At 41.3% G+C, this 18,866-nt stretch overlaps 2 protein-coding genes across 6 annotated transcripts in view; one reads left to right on the forward strand and one right to left on the reverse strand.

Annotated features, from left to right (window-relative positions):
• itgb1bp1 (integrin subunit beta 1 binding protein 1) lies at positions 1–13,031 on the reverse strand. 4 transcript variants are annotated; one of them, XR_001170729.2, is made up of 8 exons: positions 12,883–13,025; positions 4,416–4,514; positions 3,665–3,743; positions 3,277–3,413; positions 3,030–3,122; positions 2,323–2,472; positions 1,988–2,185; positions 1–1,957 (listed from the first exon to the last, which is right to left on the reverse strand). XR_001170729.2 is itself a non-coding variant. In NM_001102904.1 (8 exon segments), coding segments are annotated over 6 exon segments (615 nt in total). In that variant the 5' UTR covers positions 4,488–4,514; positions 12,951–13,008; the 3' UTR covers positions 1–1,957; positions 1,988–2,101.
• The window catches only part of cpsf3 (cleavage and polyadenylation specific factor 3), a 15,621-nt gene continuing 9,721 nt past the window's right edge, over positions 12,967–18,866 (forward strand). Inside the window, 4 exon segments of one of the 2 annotated variants that reach the window (NM_001006769.1) lie at positions 12,967–13,180; positions 14,678–14,741; positions 18,046–18,143; positions 18,651–18,779. In NM_001006769.1, coding sequence (NP_001006770.1) covers positions 13,110–13,180; positions 14,678–14,741; positions 18,046–18,143; positions 18,651–18,779 — 362 coding nt within the window. In that variant the 5' untranslated portion in view covers positions 12,967–13,109. 2 annotated transcript variants of the gene reach the window in all.

Raw genomic sequence — 18,866 nt, forward strand, 5'->3', positions numbered from 1 at the left:
TCAGAGAAATCCTGCTGAAAGTTTATTTAACAACTACATTGTTCGTAAAGTCACAACTGACAAATGCAAGAAGTACCGCAGAATATGTCCCAACGCTGGCATCAGTGTGTCTGTATAACAGAGAGAGGCGTGCGTCTAACCCATCAATTTGGATTGGGCCAAATTCTAAACTCTCTACAAAAGGTTTCCACTGAACACAAACCCTTATGTTCAGTTTTCCACCAGAACTTTAAAGTCACATGAACTTAATGCCCCCCAAAATAGCTATAATGATAGGTAAGGCTACTTCCCCTTGGATTTTTTTAACTCTTCAGCTTGAATTTGACTTGCAAATTCCCCCTTAGGAGAAAGGCTAAAAGGCGACTGCAGCTGGAATTCCTCTGTGTGTGGAACTGGAAGTCGGCTTTGGGCAGATGACCTGAAGCACCTAAGCTTTTTTTCAGCATCTGCAGCTTAAATTCAGCTTTGAGGTAATGATGTGAGTGTATATTTAAACTGCAGATGCTGAAAAAAAAAAAAACTTTAGGTGCCTTAGGTCATTGGTGTAAAGCTGAGTTTCGGTTCCAGGCACTGAGGATTTCCAGTCACCTTTGCCTTTTTGCCTTTCTCCCATGAGGCACTTTGCAAGTCAAATTCAAGCTGAAGATTAAAAAAAAAAAAAAAAAATCCAAAGGGAAGTAAGACTTACCTAGCATTATAGCTGTTTTGGGGGGAATTAAGTTTTTAAAAAAAAATTGGTGTTACTGTTCCTTTAAGCTTTAAATATGCCAAATCATGGACAAAATCACAGATTCTGTGCTTCCCTATATAAGACACACAAAAGACTTATGCTACATACTTGCTAAAATAGATTTACAGGTATAGGGACCTGTTATCCAGAATGCTCAGGACCTGGGGTTCTCTAGATAAGGGATCTTTAACATGATATGTACCATTAATACAAAGGATGTGAGACCGGCTAACGTGTACCTGGATTGACTGCTGCCCTCAGAATTCTATGCACATAACACACACAAGCTTTGACTTTGCGGGTTCGCTAATAAAAGGCACTAAGATTGTCTCTAGAATGTGGCCAACTTGTGGCTCAGCCCTAACAGGCACATTCACATACAGCATCACGCTTATAAATACCACTGCCATGCCCCAGTTGCTGTACCCAACTGTAAAGTGCAGTGTTGAACTGGAATGCAGAAACCCTTAGCCCATAGGCCCACTCTATTTTATCTTCTCTATTTATTCTCCTAGTCTCTTTTATTTACTATAATCTACCCCTTTCATGGTGGGCCAGTCTCTGTGCCCGGAACAGGTAAGCATTTGGCTGCTTGATGGTGGCAGTTTCCTAGCTGACACTGTGCTTCTGCTATCATCATAAAGGTAAGTGCAAAGACATTCTTTGGGTATTAAAATATCACAAACTAGGACTTACTCATCCACAACTGCAAGCAGAGGATTTCTCTAAGGAGCTGAGAATGATCTCTGTGCCATTCCCACTCTGCCCTTACTGCACACCAGCTAGTGGGTTCTGTATATACTTATATATAATAAAGGCTAGTGCCGTGTAATAAAGGGGAGAGCAAAACCTTGTATCAGGAAAGAAAAGCTTAATGAGCAGCAACTATCTTGCACATTTCCCGTAAGGTGATACTATAACTAATTTTGCCTCTGTTAAGGCACACTTCATAGGCCACTTTAATCACTGGTGCATACAATACACTAAACCCTCATACAGCCTACATTTATATTTCCCCTTGCTTTAAAGATTACTGAGTCATGTCTGATATAATTGGGTTTTTTATATTGGTACTGATTATAATATTTAAAAAAAAATATTTCAAAACCTGGGCTAAATGAACTCTTTCTAGTACAGTTGCTCCCTAGTGGGACAGTTTATTGGGCAAACCAATAAATATAAATCTATACTAAACAAGGGGTCCGCCTGTTCAGAAATATGTGGTACCTCTGAATGTACCAGCAAAGCCTGCGGTACCTACTTATTATTCTTATGGTAATGAATCTCTGCTACAGGCACCGTGCTTTAAGGCCTGCCGGTACCGGCCCGCACAGGTAAGGCACTGCTGGTCCCACTATTACACTGCCAATATCACTCCGCAGGGACTTGAGTCTTCTCCAGCAGAACAGAATCAAACGCTGTGGACAAGACTTTGCAGATGGATTGTGCTTGGTCCTACATGACAAAAACATTTGCTTGTACAGTTCTACATATTAAGGACAAATATAAGACTTAAGATTATACATTCTCCACTGAATGTGCTGGGAATAAAGCACTAAATTGCCCTTGATAGGCACTAAGTCCAGACTCACCAAGCTGCTACACTGATAAATCCAGAGGCTGCATTGTTCTTGACTGGGATCCTTGGTCTTCAGAGCCAGCAAGCTCTTTCCAGCAACCAAACCATCGTCGTAACACACCATGTTCACAATCAGATAGAGTGCGTGTCTGTGCAAAACATCCTGGAACAAATGCGACAAGTTAGACAGACCCAACCTGCTGATTCCATCATCTGGTTCTTCAGAATTGAACAATTCACAATTAGAATCTTTCTCCCAATACAAAGCATGGTTATGGCCCCATTATTATTCATATAAAACCTATTCCTACAGGAGTTTAGGGGTTTTACAGAAGTCCAAGTTTGATCCAAATAAAACCTGGTGCTACACAAGCTCAGCCTCCATCAAAAAAAGCTGATCTTGCAGAAGCTCCCCCTTCACAAACAAACCCGGATACTACAGAAGCTTGCCCTTTACCAAAATAGAACCTGGTTCTGAACAAGCTCATCCTTCAACAAAACAAAGCCTGGTTCTGCAGAAGCTCATCTTGATAGAACATTGTTCTCATGGAGCAAAATTCTTTGCCAAAGTCAAGCAATGCCTTTACTGTCTTGCTTTATGACAGGGTTAGAGCTGTCTCTAACTTATCTGTTCAGAGTGATCAACAAGGAAATCCAAAACCTGAAGAAACCACACAAAAACAAATGCCATAGTAACATTGTCTGAAAAGAATTACTTACATACTGGTCAGACGTGGCTACTTTAATACCATATTTAGAGACAGCCATGATAAATTCCTCTTCTGGGGGGACGAATGGCAGTTTTCCATCTTGCTAAGGTAGGAAACAGAGAACATATTAGTGTCCGGCTGCAAATGTTGTACTTCATAGACTATACGAGTACAGTGTCTTGTAATGTACTTTCTTTCCCTTTCTGCCTCATTACTAAGAAATCCAAATGAAAAATAAACACTTATAGGAACTTTACCTGTGCCACGTCAATATAATTTATTAAATCCAGAGGCCCCTGCAGGCTGTTAGAGTCTTCTGATTTCAGTCTCTCAATGGACCCCACATATCTGACTCGGAACTCAGCTCGCGCTTCAGAAGTACCAGTGCCTTGTCCTGCACAACACAAAGGGTTTCAGTCTGACTTTCTGTATTTCCCCACAGCCCCAGTACAGACTTTCACTGCATGCCAACTGTATATACACCCCAGAGCCCTAACTGTATACATTCCCACAGCACAACAACTGTCGTACATCCCAGAATGGCACTGTATATACTTTGGCAGCACTAACTGTATATTTTGTACATGAGATGCTGTACCTGAATGTCATACAAACACAGCCCCCTGGTAGGGAGAATGTACTTACCGAAGCTCTTGGCTGAGTCTGTGTCTAGGCTAGCCACTGTGCTTGATCTGGAAAGGCCTCCAAGGCTGGAATCTACAGACTGCCACAGAGTAACACATGCAGCTCTATTAGTATGCACCAGGATGCTTCAACCAAACATATTTATAGAACAGTTCCTTACATATGAGAACCAGTACATGCAACTTGCCTGTCCCTTTAAATGCTTCATTCTTTTTCCAGTCTTAAAAACATTCAAAATTAAGCCTGATTAATTTCAATGGCAACAGGCTGGACCTCACGCACCCTAAGGCAATTAGAGCTCTCTGTGATATTGTTTTTGTTATTCAGTCAATTTTCCACCAATATGGCCAGTATTTGCCAAAATGTTTGGGTCTGAAGGAGCAGATTTTCAGATGCATTTGGCCAGTGAATGTTTCCAATAGCCCAATTCCTCTTTCATTGTCTAGATAGGGATAAACACTAGCCAGTTTGATTCTCTGACTGTGCAGATCAGTTATGGTGTACCAAGCTTAATGCTTTGATGGTTTCCCTAAGGAAGATCATTTTTTCCGTAAGCCAAGGATTTCAATCACACAGCTGCCCTCAGCCATGTACATGTGGAATGTACCTATAATTCATTTCCCTTGAGCAGTTGAGTATGTACAACATTACAAAAATGTCTTTATTAATGACCTGTAAGAAATGTCAGACTGAATGTTACCCTTAGAATGACCATCCCTGACTGTCTCTGTGCAGGATAAACCCTACTGACCTTGCTCTTGGTGCTGATCTCACTGCTCTGAGAGCTGCTACTGCTGTGCCTTTTTTTCCCCTTGCGGAACATTCTTTACAGCACTTCCATCAGGCTGTCCTGTAGGGGAAGAAAGCAGAGGAAAGTTGAGTTGATCTTGGTATCTACCTGCCTCCTATCCTCCACAACAGGGCTTGTCCAGCAAGTAGAATGTGGCCCTCCATAGTCTCCTCTTTTCAATATAATCCCTTAATTAAACCTGTGTACACTGATTATTCTGTATCATTGGCTGCCAACTAGAAAAATGTGGGACAATACTGTACTAATTATTTCCCAAAAGTGTGAGGCCCCCAATGCAACACATAGCAGATTAACTTTTAGTATAATGTAGTTCTGAGTCAATTTGCTATTATTCTTGTATTCTTATTTTTTGTGGTAACTGAGGTTTTTAGCTTTTTCCTCAGCAGCTCCCCAGTTTGGCTTTTTAGCATGTATCTGGTTGTTGGGGTCATATTTACCCTAGCAACCAGGCAGTAGTTTTAATGACAGACTAGAATATTAAGGGCAATGACACACGGGAAAATGTGTAGCCAGCATTAAAAAATCACTACCGCTGGCTATGAATCTCCCCGTTAATGACTTGCCACAGACTAACCCTTCTCAATTTTCCAAGATTAAGACATAGCACTGATTGTAATACGTCTTACTGGTGGTGATCCCAATATTAGTCTATGGCAAGTCATTTTCAGGGAGATTTGTAGCCAGCGGTAGCAATTTTTTTTATAAGCTGGCTCCCCGTTTGTCACTGCCCTAAAAAGTAGAGGGCCTGAATGGAAAGATAACTGCTAAAAAGTAACAATAACAATACATTTGTAGCCCATGAGCAATCATTTGTTGGCTGCTGGGGATCAGTGACCCTTTTTGAGAGCTGGAGAACGGCAGAAGAGAAAGGCAGAGCATTTCAAAAATAAAAATAAAAACGACCGGTTGAAAACTTTCTAAGAATAGGACATACTATACCATATTTAAACTAGACAAGGGGGGGGTGGGTGAGCTAGAATTCCATGGGAAAATTAGTGTAGACGGGGTAGGGGGACTAGCAAAGGGTTGTGGGGGAGGAGTGAGGGGGGCATATAGTTTATCAGATAAGGAGCTTCCGTTACAAGGAAAGCAGTCTCATAATTGCCTTAGCTCTAATTCTCCCTTAGCTAATGTAAACATCAGAGGGAGAAGTAATCATCTCCGCTGCATGCTGGCTAATGCGCGTAGCTTGTCGGGTAAATTAGGGGAGCTGCAAGCTATTGCATGTATTGAAAATTATGATTTAATAGGTATCACTGAGACCTGGTGGGATGATAAATGCGACTGGGCTGTGAATTTAAATGGGTATACGCTTTTTAGGAGGGACAGAGAGATTAAAAAGGGTGGAGGGGTTTGTCTTTACGTAAAGTCAGACTTAAAGCCATGTAATAAAGACATTACCAATGAAAACGTCGAATCTCTTTGGGTAGAAATTTCAGTAGGGCTGAAGGTCACAAAGAAAATGATCATTGGTGTATGTTATAAACCACCCCGTATAGATGAGGGGGATGAGGCCCAGCTATTGTTGCAAATGGAGGAGGCTTCAAAACTGGGTCAAGTTGTTGTTATGGGGGACTTTAATTATCCGGACATTGACTGGAGTAATGGGGTGGCTAAGTCAGAAAAAGCTAGTAGGTTTGTAAATATGCTAAATGACAACTTTTTATTTCAGGCAGTTCAAGAACCCACTAGGAATGACGCTATTTTGGACCTGGTGATTTCTAATAATAATGAACTCATCTCTAACATTTGTGTGGGTGAGCATTTGGGGAACAGTGATCACAACATGGTCTCCTTTGAGATAATGCTGCAGAGACAGCGCTATAAGGGAGTAACTAAAACACTCAATTTTAGACGTGCAGACTTTGCCAGTATAAGGGCATCTCTGCAATGTGTCAACTGGGAAAGGCTTTTCATGGGGTTAGACACAGAAGGAAAATGGAACATCTTTAAAACATTGCTTTGTAGGTATACACAACAATATATCCCCCTAGTAAGCAAGGAGAGGCATCGCAAAGCAAAACCTTTATGGCTGAATAAAAGTGTTATTGTCGAGGTTGGTAAGAAAAAACGTGCTTTTAGGGCATTCAAGTTAGCTGGGACAGCAGAAACTTTCATCAGGTACAAGGAAGCAAATAAAGCATGCAAAAAAGCTATCAAGCAAGCTAAAATAGAGATGGAAAGGGATATTGCAGCTAGGAGTAAAAAGAATCCAAAATTATTTTTTAATTATGTGAATAGTAAAAAAATGAAGCAAGAAGGGGTGGGAACTTTATTATCACGGGGGGGTACGTTGGTTGATGAAAACGGGGAAAAAGCTGAAATTTTGAACTCTTATTTTTCATCTGTCTATACATCTGAGGAGCCAGATAATGAAGGCTTCCCTTGTAATATGCCCAGTTCTAGTAATTTAGCTACTGACGCGTGGGTCACTCGGGAGGAAATTCAAAAGAGACTTGAACATGTAAAGGTAAACAAAGGTCCAGGGCCGGATGGGATTCATCCCAGGGTATTAAATGAGCTGAGCGCTGTGATTGCCAAACCTCTTCACTTAATTTTTCAGGATTCGTTGAGGTCTGGCATGGTGCCAAGAGACTGGCGGATTGCTAATGTGGTGCCGTTATTTAAAAAGGGATCCCGTTCTCAGCCTGAAAACTATAGGCCTGTTAGTCTGACATCAGTAGTAGGAAAACTTTTGGAAGGGGTAATAAGGGATAGGGTACTTGAATACATTGCAGTTCACAATACTATTAGTTTGTGCCAGCATGGTTTTATGCGTAACAGATCTTGCCAGACTAATTTAGTTGCCTTTTATGAGGAGGTGAGTAGGAACCTTGATGCTGGAATGGCAGTTGATGTCATCTACTTGGACTTTGCTAAAGCGTTTGATACAGTACCTCACAGAAGGTTAATGATCAAATTAAGGAATATTGGCCTAGAACATAATATTTGTAATTGGATAGAGAACTGGCTGAAGGATAGAGTACAAAGAGTGGTTGTAAATGGAACATTTTCTAATTGGACCAGTGTGGTTAGTGGAGTACCGCAGGGGTCAGTCCTTGGGCCTTTGCTGTTTAACTTGTTTATTAATGACCTGGAGGTGGGCATAGACAGTATTGTTTCTATTTTTGCTGATGACACTAAATTGTGCAAAACTATAAGTTCCATGCAGGATGCTGCCGCTTTGCAGAGCGATTTGACAAAATTAGATAACTGGGCAGCAAACTGGAAAATGAGGTTCAATGTTGATAAGTGCAAAGTTATGCCCTTTGGTAGAAATAATATAAACGCAAACTATCTACTGAATGGTAGTGTGTTGGGGGTATCCTTAATGGAGAAGGATCTAGGGGTTTTTGTTGATAACAAGTTGTCTAATTCCAGGCAGTGTCATTCTGTGGCTACTAAAGCAAATAAAGTGCTGTCTTGTATAAAAAAGGGCATTGACTCAAGGGATGAGAACATAATTTTGCCCCTTTATAGGTCCCTGGTAAGGCCTCACCTTGAGTATGCAGTGCAGTTTTGGGCTCCAGTCCTTAAGAAGGATATTAATGAGCTGGAGAGAGTGCAGAGACTGCAACTAAACTGGTTAAGGGGATGGAAGATTTAAACTATGAGGTTAGACTGTCGAGGTTGGGGTTGTTTTCTCTGGAAAAGAGGCGCTTGCGAGGGGACATGATTACTCTGTACAAGTACATTAGAGGGGATTATAGGCAGTTGGGGGATGTTCTTTTTTCCCATAAAAACAATCAACGCACCAGAGGTCACCCCTTTAGATTAGAGGAACGGAGCTTCCATTTGAAGCAGCGTAGGTGGTTTTTCACGGTGAGGGCAGTGAGGTTATGGAATGCCCTTCCTAGTGATGTGGTAATGGCAGATTCTGTTAATGCCTTTAAGAGGGGCCTGGATGAGTTCTTGATCAATCAGAATATCCAAGGCTATTGTGATACTAATATCTACAGTTAGTACTAGTGGTTGTATTTATAGTTTATGTATGTGAGTGTATAGATTGGTAGGTGTGGGTTAGGTGTGCTGGGTTTACTTGGATGGGTTGAACTTGATGGACACAGGTCTTTTTTCAACCCTATGTAACTATGTAACTATGTAACTATAACTATATTAAAAGTTAACATAAAGGTGAACCACAATTTAACCAGCAGGATTTTCCCAAACAAGCCCACTTTCAGCTCTAATGTTAGTGAATTAGCCTTCATCAGTCATTTTGTTCTCCATGAGGCAAAAAATGTAATTGCTACTGACAGCAGTATCTGCCTGGCTATTTCTATTCTCTGCACTGCTTGCCCTGACTCCTGAAACAATGTAGCAGAAGCCACAAGCCCTGGAGGACTTTTGCTACATATTTTCAATGGTTTCAGTAATTACATATACAAGGCATTGACCAGGTTAAAATAATATATATATAAGATTTCCAGGAAGTTGCAGTAATGTTTTGGTATTAGTTTGACAACTACCCACTGCCTGGCTATTTCTATTCTCTGCACTGCTTGCAATGACTCCTGAAACAATGTAGCAGAAGCCACAAGCCCTGGAGGTGTTTTGCTACATAGTTTCATTGGGTTGCCTTGGGTTCCTAATTACATTTACAAAGCATTGAACGTTAAAATAATATATATATAAGATTTACAGGAAGCTACAGTAATGTTTTGGCATTAGTTTGACAACTACCCACTGCCTGGCTATTTCTATTCCCTGCACTGATTGCCCTGACTCCTGAAACAATGTAGCAGAAGCCACAAGCCCTGGAGGCTACATAGTTTCATTGGGTTGCGTTGGGTTTCTAATTACATTTACAAAGCATTGATCACGTTAAAATAATATATATATAAGATTTACAGGAAGCTGCAGTAATGTTTTGGCATTAGTTTGACAACTACCCACTGCCTGGCTATTTCTATTCCCTGCACTGCTTGCCCTGACTCCTGAAACAATGTAGCAGAAGCCACAAGCACTGGAGGACTTTTGCTACATAGTTTCATTGAGTTGCCTTGGGTTCCTAATTACATTTACAAAGCATTGATCACGTTAAAATAATATATATATATATATATATATATATATATATATATAGAGTCCACAGGTATAGCGGTGCACACTGGGAGTCCTTTAAAAGTTAGCTTTTATTGAACTATATAAAACTTAATACATGGAGAAATAGGTCAACGTTTCGGCCCCCATCTTGGGCCTTTGTCAAGACCTTAAACATGTAACAACCATCAAAGCTATAAATAGATAAAAGCACAAACCCACACCCAATGGCACAAGTCATTCCAGTCATGTGTCAAAATTAAAAGAAAAGAAACCCTGTACCAAGGAGAAAACAATATCAAACACCATAAGGAAAATTATAATGAGCATACCACTGGCCATAAACTCCCATTTATATTCTGGCCCATCACCTCACATTAAGGGCCCTAGAATCTAAACCCCACAGAGATCTAGCGTTGATTTAAAAAGCAGGAAAAAGAGCAATATTCATTAAGGCCAAAAGGGGATAATGTATTTAAAGTTTTAATCCAGAATGTTTCCCTTTGTAGGAGCAAACGGGAGCAGTCACCCCCCCTCCTGGGTAGGGGAACATGGTCGATTGCAATATAACGAAAGGTGGGTAACCTGTGGCCCTGTTCTAAAAAATGTTTTGCCACCGGTTTATTAGTCACCCCATCACGAAATGCTGTACTAATAGCAGAGCGATGACCATCCATACGCAGCCTCAACGTTTGATCAGTCTTTCCTATATAGGACAAACCACAGGGACAAGTAATCAAATAAATGACAAAAGATGTAGTACAAGTGATATGATGTCTTATATTGAGACGCTTACCCGTATGGGGATGTAAAAAAGTCGCCCCTGGAGTCATATACCGACAAGAGGTGCAATTGGGGCATTTAAAGCATCCAGGTTTGTTGCTACGCAACCATGAACCAGATTTCTTTTGGTAACATGCTATCGGGTCACTCTGTACTAAGAGATCACGTAAATTTATACCCCTTCTGTAGCTAACAAGTGGGGCATTGGGTAATACCTTCTTAAAGGCATGGTCGGCCTGAAGAATATTCCAATTTTTACCAATCGTATTTCTGATGTGGCCAGATCTAGAATTAAAGGTAGTACAAAACACCACACCAGGATGTGCCTTGGGACCCCTGCTAGTGAGATTACAGCGAGAGCGAGCCGTTGATAAAGCTTGCGTTAAAACTGAAACTGGGTAACCCCTTGCTTGAAAGCGCCCCCACATCTCCAGGATTTGGGTTTCCGCTATGCGCTCATCGGAGTTATTCCTCAAAACCCTACAAAATTGTGAGATGGGTAGGGATTTTTTAAGGGCTGGAGGGTGACTACTACCAAAGTGGAGAAGCACGTTCTTGTCAGTGGGCTTGCGGAACAACGAGTAGCCCAACTGGCCACCCGTGATCCACAGCTCAATGTCCAAAAAATGTAGCCGCTCCCTCTGGATCTCTGCTGTAAATTTAACAGGACTGTCCAATGCATTAAGATTTGTCACCATCATATGAAATTCATCCTCCGTTCCACACCAGAGCATAAGCATATCGTCTATATAGCGTCGGAAAAACAAAAGGTTATTCCCATATTTTGGCACAATATACAGTTGTTCAAAACAATGCATAAATAAATTAGCATAAGCTGGAGCCATGGCAGCACCCATTGCCGTACCAGAAACCTGGAGAAAAAAATCATATTCAAACCGAAAATAATTCAAGGTAAGTGCTAAATGCAAAAGTTCCAGTACGAATGAAATTGGGGGCCCCTGATATGTATCCATTGACTCCAGCGCAGTCCGAGTGGCCGCCAAACCCTCCTCATGCGGTATACAGGTATACAAGCTGACCACATCCAAACTTGCTAGAAAGAAACGTGCACCCTCAGGGATATGTACTTGTTTGATACAATCTAGCAAATGTGGGGTGTCCTTAAGATAAGTCGGTGTTTTCTGTACCGCCGGCTGGAGTATGGTATCTAAGTAGACACAAATGGGATGCAATACGGAATTCCTTCCGGACACAATCGGACGCCCTGGTGGTTGTGTAAGACTTTTATGCACTTTTGGCAACGTGTATAGTACCGGGCAAACCGGGTGCTCCAACTTCAAAAACTCGCCCAATTATATATAGAGTCCACAGGTATAGCGGTGCACACTGGGAATCCTTTAAAATTAGCTTTTATTGAACTATATAAAACTTAATACATGGAGAAATAGGTCAACGTTTCGGCCCCCATCTTGGGCCTTTGTCAAGACCTTAAACATGTAACAACCATCAAAGCTATAAATAGCACAAACCCACACCCAATGGCACAAGTCATTAATTTGGTTGTTACATGTTTAAGGTCTTGACAAAGGCCCAAGATGGGGGCCGAAACATTGACCTATTTCTCCATGTATTAAGTTTTATATAGTTCAATAAAAGCTAACTTTTAAAGGATTCCCAGTGTGCACCGCTATACCTGTGGACTCTATTGAAATTGCTTGAATCGGTAGCACCTGGGTCAATTAGCCACTTGCTAAGGAGTGCTGAACCCTCTTGGTTTGTATATATACATATATATATATATATATATATATATATATATATATATATATATATATATATATATATACATATATATATATATATATATATATAAGATTTACAGGAAGCTGCAGTAATGTTTTGGTATTAGTTTGACAACTACCCACTGCCTGGCTATTTCTATTCTCTGCACTGCTTGCCCTGACTCCTGAAACAATGTAGCAGAAGCCACAAGCCCTGGAGGTCTTTTGCTACATAGTTTCATTGGGTTGCGTTGGGTTTCTAATTACATTTACAAAGCATTGATCACGTTAAAATAATATATATATAAGATTTCCAGGAAGCTGCAGTAATGTTTTGGCATTAGTTTGACAACTACCCACTGCCTGGCTATTTCTATTCTCTGCACTGCTTGCCCTGACTCCTGAAACAATGTAGCAGAAGCCACAAGCCCTGGAGGTCTTTTGCTACATAGTTTCATTGGGTTGCGTTGGGTTTCTAATTACATTTACAAAGCATTGAACATTAAAATAATATATATATAAGATTTACAGGAAGCTGCAGTAATGTTTTGGCATTAGTTTGACAACTACCCACTGCCTGGCTATTTCTATTCTCTGCACTGCTTGCAATGACTCCTGAAACAATGTAGCAGAAGCCACAAGCCCTGGAGGACTTTGCTACATAGTTTCATTGGGTTGCCTTGGGTTCCTAATTACATTAACAAGGGCTTGAACACGTTGAAATAATATATACTGCAATTTCCAGGAAGCTGCAGTAGTGTTTTGGCATTAGTTTGATAACTACCCTAACATACATGAGCCCACAAAGCCCGTATTGCTACGTAGCTGCAGCCACTTACTGTAACAGCTGCTTCCGGCCCGGTACCCTCGGTTACAGTATAAGGCTCTTCCCTATCCGGTACGTTACCGTGGAGTGATAATCCATTAGCTACATGAAGATAGCGGAACCCAAGCGCAGAGCCCGGAGCAACCCGGAAGTGGCAATAGAGTGGGGAAAGTGAAGGGGCGGACCGGGGAATGGTGTGTAGCGGGGGCCGGAAGTCTCGGCGAATGGGATAGGAACATCATGTCTGTGAAAAGGAAAGCGGAGAGCGCTATCCCGGCCGAGGAGAGTGACCAGCTGCTCATTCGGCCCCTGTGGGTGATACTATAACCTTATGCCGGCACTATATGTTACGGGTACTATAGACATTGTGCGGGGTTTAGTATAGAGCCGGGGCTTCTGTGTGTGTAATGTATAACCTGTGTATGGGGGGGCCCTCCGGCTATCAGTCTCTCCCATACTGCGCTGGGTTTGTTGTATGGCGGAAAGGGCATTTACCTTATTATCATCACACGGGTTGGATACATGGTGTAACAATAGCTAGCTAGGTGCTCTGTATATTCCTATAGCATGGCCAGGCTGCATCTCAGTCAGGGGGTTCTGGGAGTTGTAGTTTGGCAGTGACTGGAAGGCTGCAGGTTCCACATCTGGAGTGGGTTCCCAAGCCTGCCAGCAGCCCTGGCCTACTGTGATTATGTTTAGAGCAGCGGTTCTCAACCTGTGGGTCAGGACCCCTTTGGGGGGGTCAAACAACCCTTTCACAGGGGTCGCCTAAGACCATCTAAAAACATATATTTCCAATGGTCTTAGGAATTATTTTATGGTTGGGGGTCACCACAACATGAGGAACTGTATTAAAGGAGACATATCCTATATAAATTAAGAATTTCCCAGGGAATTATACTCCTCTAGATATAGAAGGATTGTGCTAAAAAAAATAGTGTTTCAAACTGATTTATTGAGAAATTCTCCCAAAACCCCACTAGTCCCACCCATCTGTTCCACTTCCTGCTGGCTGAATTCTCTGGATGAGCTGGGGAGCTGGCGGCCCTCCGTACCCTGCACTGTAGGATAGGAACCAATCAGCAGCTAGGCTGACCTGATAGGGAACTGAAGCCTGTCTGTGCTTGTGTTTATTTCGTTTAAAAGTAACTTGAAAAAACTTGAATGCAAGGAAATCACATTCTACTCATCTCAGTGCAGGGCTGTGATTGGCTCTCCCCCTCCTACTGTGCTTCTGGCAGGGACCTGAGAGGATCTATAGGGAGCTCCAATAAAGGGGCCATTGTTACAGATAGGGTTAATGTTTAGCCCAAAGGGAAACCAGCACCGAATATTATTCATAATTGCCTACAGGGTTAGGGGTTTCCCATTTATCCAATATGTCTCCTTTAAATGGTCACGGCATTAGGGAGGTTGAGCACTTCTGGTTTAGACAGTGATGTGATGTGGGTATTGTACCTATTGTGGGTTCATGTACCTATATATTGTTTATGATAAGCCAGCGGGCCGCCAGCTATAACATTAGCGCTTCCTGATGCTCTCACCACCTATAGACTTAGTTTTGATACATGCGCTACATATCTGTCCTCTGGCATTATGGCAATCATGTTAGTTGCTCCCACAGTGCATGGAATTAAAATGCCTGTTATTTTATATCTATTCCAGTTATGTCAGAGACATGAGCAGAGCAGAAATTCTCACGTCTGTTGGTGAATGAATAGGCTTAAATAGAAATGTCAGAAATCCCATTGCATTGCATGTGTGGCTGACAATTATGTTAAAGCATGTACTGTTGTGTTTGATTTCAGAGGCGCTGGTCAGGAGGTGGGAAGATCATGTATCATTCTGGAATTCAAAGGAAGAAAGATTATGGTGAGTTCATACATAACCGCGTAAGATTGTTGCATGTTTGTTAAAGGTTGTTCAGCTTTGAGTTAACTTTTTAATATGATGTAGAGAGTGCTATTCTGAGACAATTTGCAATTGGTCATCAATTTGTATTATTTGTGTTTTTTTAGTTATGTTGCTTTTTGTTTAGCAGTTCTGCTGTTTGAAATTTTTGCAATTTCTGGTTGCTAGGGTCCATGTTACCATAGCAAACGTGGAGTGGTTTAAATGAGAGACTGGTATATGAATAGGAGAGGGCCACAATAGAAAAATACATAATAAAAAGTAACAGTAACAACTAGAAAGGGAAGTTTGAGAACAAACTTCATGTTGGGTTGAAAAATGTGAAGTCACGAAATGAAATCTGATCTTTTGTTGGCTCCGCCCACTTTTTCTAACCTTGGACCACAGTTATATAGTAAAAACCACTGTGCCAAGTTTGGGGACCCTGGTTTTAATAGTGTCTGAATGGCAGCAACTTAAAGTTCCCCACTGAAAGTCAACGAGTGACATCTGATTGGTGGTTGGTGGCTCCTCCCACCTGGAACTGCAGTTACCCAGTGACTAACATTGCAAAGTTTAGGGACTCTAGGATTAACAGTTTAAGAATGGCAGCAGTTTAAATTTAAACCAATCAAAGTCAATAGGTAAATGGTGGTTGGTGGGTGTGCCCACTTTTCTAACCTTGAGTCGAAGTCACCCCGTGACAAACAGTGGGCACCCTGGCATAAATAGTGTGAGAATGACAGCATTCTAAATTTAAACCAATAAAATTCAATGGATGAAATCTGATTGGCTGTTCGTGGCCCAACCCACTTTTCCTATTTTTGAACTGCAGTCCCCCAGTGACCAACTGTGCAAAGTTTGGGGACTCAGGCATAAAAATTGTGGGACTGACAGCATTTTACACTTCACCACTGAAAGTAAATAGGTGAAATGTCATTGGCTGTTGGTGGCTCCGCCCACTTTTTCTAACTTTGAACTGCAAATACCCAGTGACTAACTTTGTTTAACAACCCTGGAATTATTACTTAAATAATGGCATCAGTTTAAATATAAACCAATGAAATTTAATGGGTGGAAATGGATTGGCTGTTGGTGGCTCCGCCCACTTGTTCTAACCCTGAATACGTTTGCAGTCAGTGACTGACTGCAAAGTTTGGGAACCCTGACATAAATAGTGTGAGAAAGGCAGCATTTTAAATTTAAACCAAAATAATTCAATAGGTGAAGTCTGATTGGCTGTTGGTGGCACCACCCACTTTTTAAAACTTAAAAATGCAGTCCCCTAGTGACCCTGGTGTTAATACTGTGAGAATGGCAGCAGGTTGAATTTCCCCATTAAAAATCAATAGTTAAAATTTGGCTGTTGGTGGCTTCACCCACTTTTTCTAACTCTGAACCGCAGATATCTGGTGACTAGCTCTGCAAAGTTTGGGGACCTTAGTATTAATATTTAAAGAATGGCCGCAGTTTAAATTTAAACATATGAAGTCCTATAGGTGAAGTCTGATTGGCTGTTGTTGGCCCTGCCCACTTTTCTAGACTTGGAACCCAGTGACAAACTGTGCAAAGTTTAGGGATCCTGACATTAAACATGTGAGAATGGCAGCAGTTAAAATTTCCCCACCAATAACAATGAAAGAAATGTGATTGGCTTTTGGCAGCCCCGCCCACTTTTTCTAACCTTAAATACGAAGTCAGGCAGTGACTGACTGTGCAAAGTGTGGGGACCCTGGTTTTAATACTGTGAGAATGGCAGCAGGTTGAAATTCCCCATTGAAAGTCAATAGGTAAATTTAATTGGCTGTTGGTGGCTCCGCCCACTTTTTCTAACCTTGACCCACAGTTACCTGGTGCCTTACTCTGCAAAGTTTGGGGACCCCGGCATTTTTACTGTGAGAATGGCAGCAGGTAAAATCTGATTAGCTGTTCACAGCTCCGCCCACTTTTGGGCATCCAACAATCATCATATCTTCATTCAGGCTGAGCCCATGACTATGTGATTCAAGTTTGGGGAGTGTAGCCTCAAAGTGTGGCAGCAGTTTCAATTTCCCTATACAAGTCAATAGGTGAAATTTGATTGGCAATACAATAAGTATTTTGTTTTGTCCAAATGAGACAAAGAAAGATGGAGAGCAGCAATATTGGCCTCCACCGCAGATGAATTGGAGCAATAGGTAAATTGCAATAGATCTAATGACTTAAGGTGCTTGGCTTTAATATGTGACATAACTACTCTCTGACTGCACTTCATAAAAAACTTGGGAGCGGCCAACTCCCGGGAACTGTAACTAGACACTCCCAGAGAGACAGCCAGTGTTAGCAGGAGAGAGACCCAGAATCAGTACAAGCTGAGATCTTAAACACCATTATGGCGACCTGGGGCACTTTTACTTGCCCTGTTTGAGAGGGAAATTCTGGGGGGCAAGTGCCTCCCTTGTTCCTTACTGTGGATGGCAATGCTGTTGACAGTAAGAAACCATAAGAAATAAACAAAGAGTTTGGAAAATAGCAGAGGACATTATAGGCATATATCATTCCTGAGATTGTGTAATCGCTTCTTTCCCTATTCTGTGAGACTTAATACATAGCTGTTTTATGGGATGTAATTCTGTGTAATACACATATTCCACTCAGGTACTGTATTTCAGTTGAGGTTTAGGTTCTCTAAAATAATGAAATAGGGTAATGAAAGTGTTACTCATAAACTGATAGGAAGAGAGAGATATAGACAAACTAAGAGAGAAAAATTGGGGCGTTCCGAGCGGGGCCACAAAACAACGGGGGGCGCAATCGCTTAGAAAAGCACAAGCAACCTGCTCCACTATAGGGCGAAGAAGTGTGGGGAGTTTGGGTATTGTACCCCTAAAACTGTAGGAGGAGTAGTGTTTAGAAAATGGAAGAAGAAGAAGAAGCGGAAGAATAAGCTGAAGTCGAAAAACAGTATGTGGGGTTTATGTGGGGTTTTTCAACCCAACACAATAAAACTGTAGCCTAGCAGAGCAATAGTTTTTTGGCTGCTGGAGTCAGTGATCCCCATTTGAAATCAAAGAAGAAAGAAAGAAGAAAAGGGAAAATAATTCAAAAACTATAAAAATAAGTAATGAAGGTTAATTGAAAAGTTGCTTAGAATGGGCCATTCTGTAACATAGTAACAGTTCATTTAAAGGTGAACCAGCCCTTTAATGACTGGACAGTTGGTCAGTGCGTTAGCAATGTTTCTGCCAATGGCAGGTGTAAAACAGCAGACTCTACAGCAATAGTTATTGCTTGTTTGTGTTTACAGCTGGACTGTGGGATCCACCCTGGATTAGAGGGAATGGATGCTCTCCCATACATTGACTTGATTGACCCTGCAGAGATTGATTTGCTCCTTATAAGTCAGTAAGTATAATCTTTGAGATTTGTATTGAAAGACATCTTGCCATTTTTCTTTTATGCTGCTTCTTGCAAATTCGGAGCTATGTGATGGTGGGTGGGCTGCAAGTGCCTCATACTTGTTAGGAATCACTCTTTGTATTGTAGTACAGTATTATGAAATATACACGTGTACATACAATATGCATTGCTGATCTGACTGGCATTTTTAGTCCTGTGTCACAGACTCACTTCTTATTCTTATAGAATTGTGGGTAGTTCCCATGTCTATAATTCTTGTTCCATAGGGCTTTAGTAATTGTAGTTTGGAGCAGGAATCCTTATGGCAGAAGTCTGTGCTCTGTTTGTCTTTGCGCATGTACTTAAATATAAAAATAAAGATGTGTTGAAGTGAAATAGTGCATTGCTCTATCTATAAATCTGTATTGTTTAACTAGGTGAATTCACCAGCTTTGCCTAAGTTGCTAATAAGAGCCATGATTTAAATAAGCCCTGTATTCGTTCTTCTCTCAGTTTCCATCTGGATCATTGTGGGGCCCTTCCATGGTTCCTGCAGAAGACGAGCTTTAAGGGGCGGACATTTATGACCCATGCTACTAAGGCTATATACAGATGGCTGCTGTCAGATTATGTCAAAGTCAGGTAAGTGCCATCCATATCCATTCATCATTGAAGGTTAAAGCAACAGTAATGCCAAAAAATGAAAATGGTTTTAAAGTAATTTAAATA

The sequence above is a fragment of the Xenopus tropicalis genome, chromosome 5 (genome assembly GCF_000004195.4).
Source record: "Xenopus tropicalis strain Nigerian chromosome 5, UCB_Xtro_10.0, whole genome shotgun sequence".
Classification (NCBI taxonomy): Eukaryota; Metazoa; Chordata; class Amphibia; order Anura; family Pipidae; genus Xenopus; species Xenopus tropicalis.

What these genes read in the sequence shown, in the direction of transcription:
- itgb1bp1 (XM_012962622.3), bottom strand. Translation starts at nt 4,487, where the DNA reads ATGTTCCGCAAGGGGAAAAAAAGGCACAGCAGTAGCAGCTCTCAGAGC. An exon ending in AGATCAGCACCAAGAGCAAG is followed by an intron (nt 3,744 to 4,415) that starts GTCAGTAGGGTT and finishes ACTCTGTGGCAG; the next exon opens with TCTGTAGATTCCAGCCTTGG. An exon ending in TTTATCAGTGTAGCAGCTTG is followed by an intron (nt 2,186 to 2,322) that starts GTGAGTCTGGAC and finishes TTTGTCATGTAG; the next exon opens with GACCAAGCACAATCCATCTG.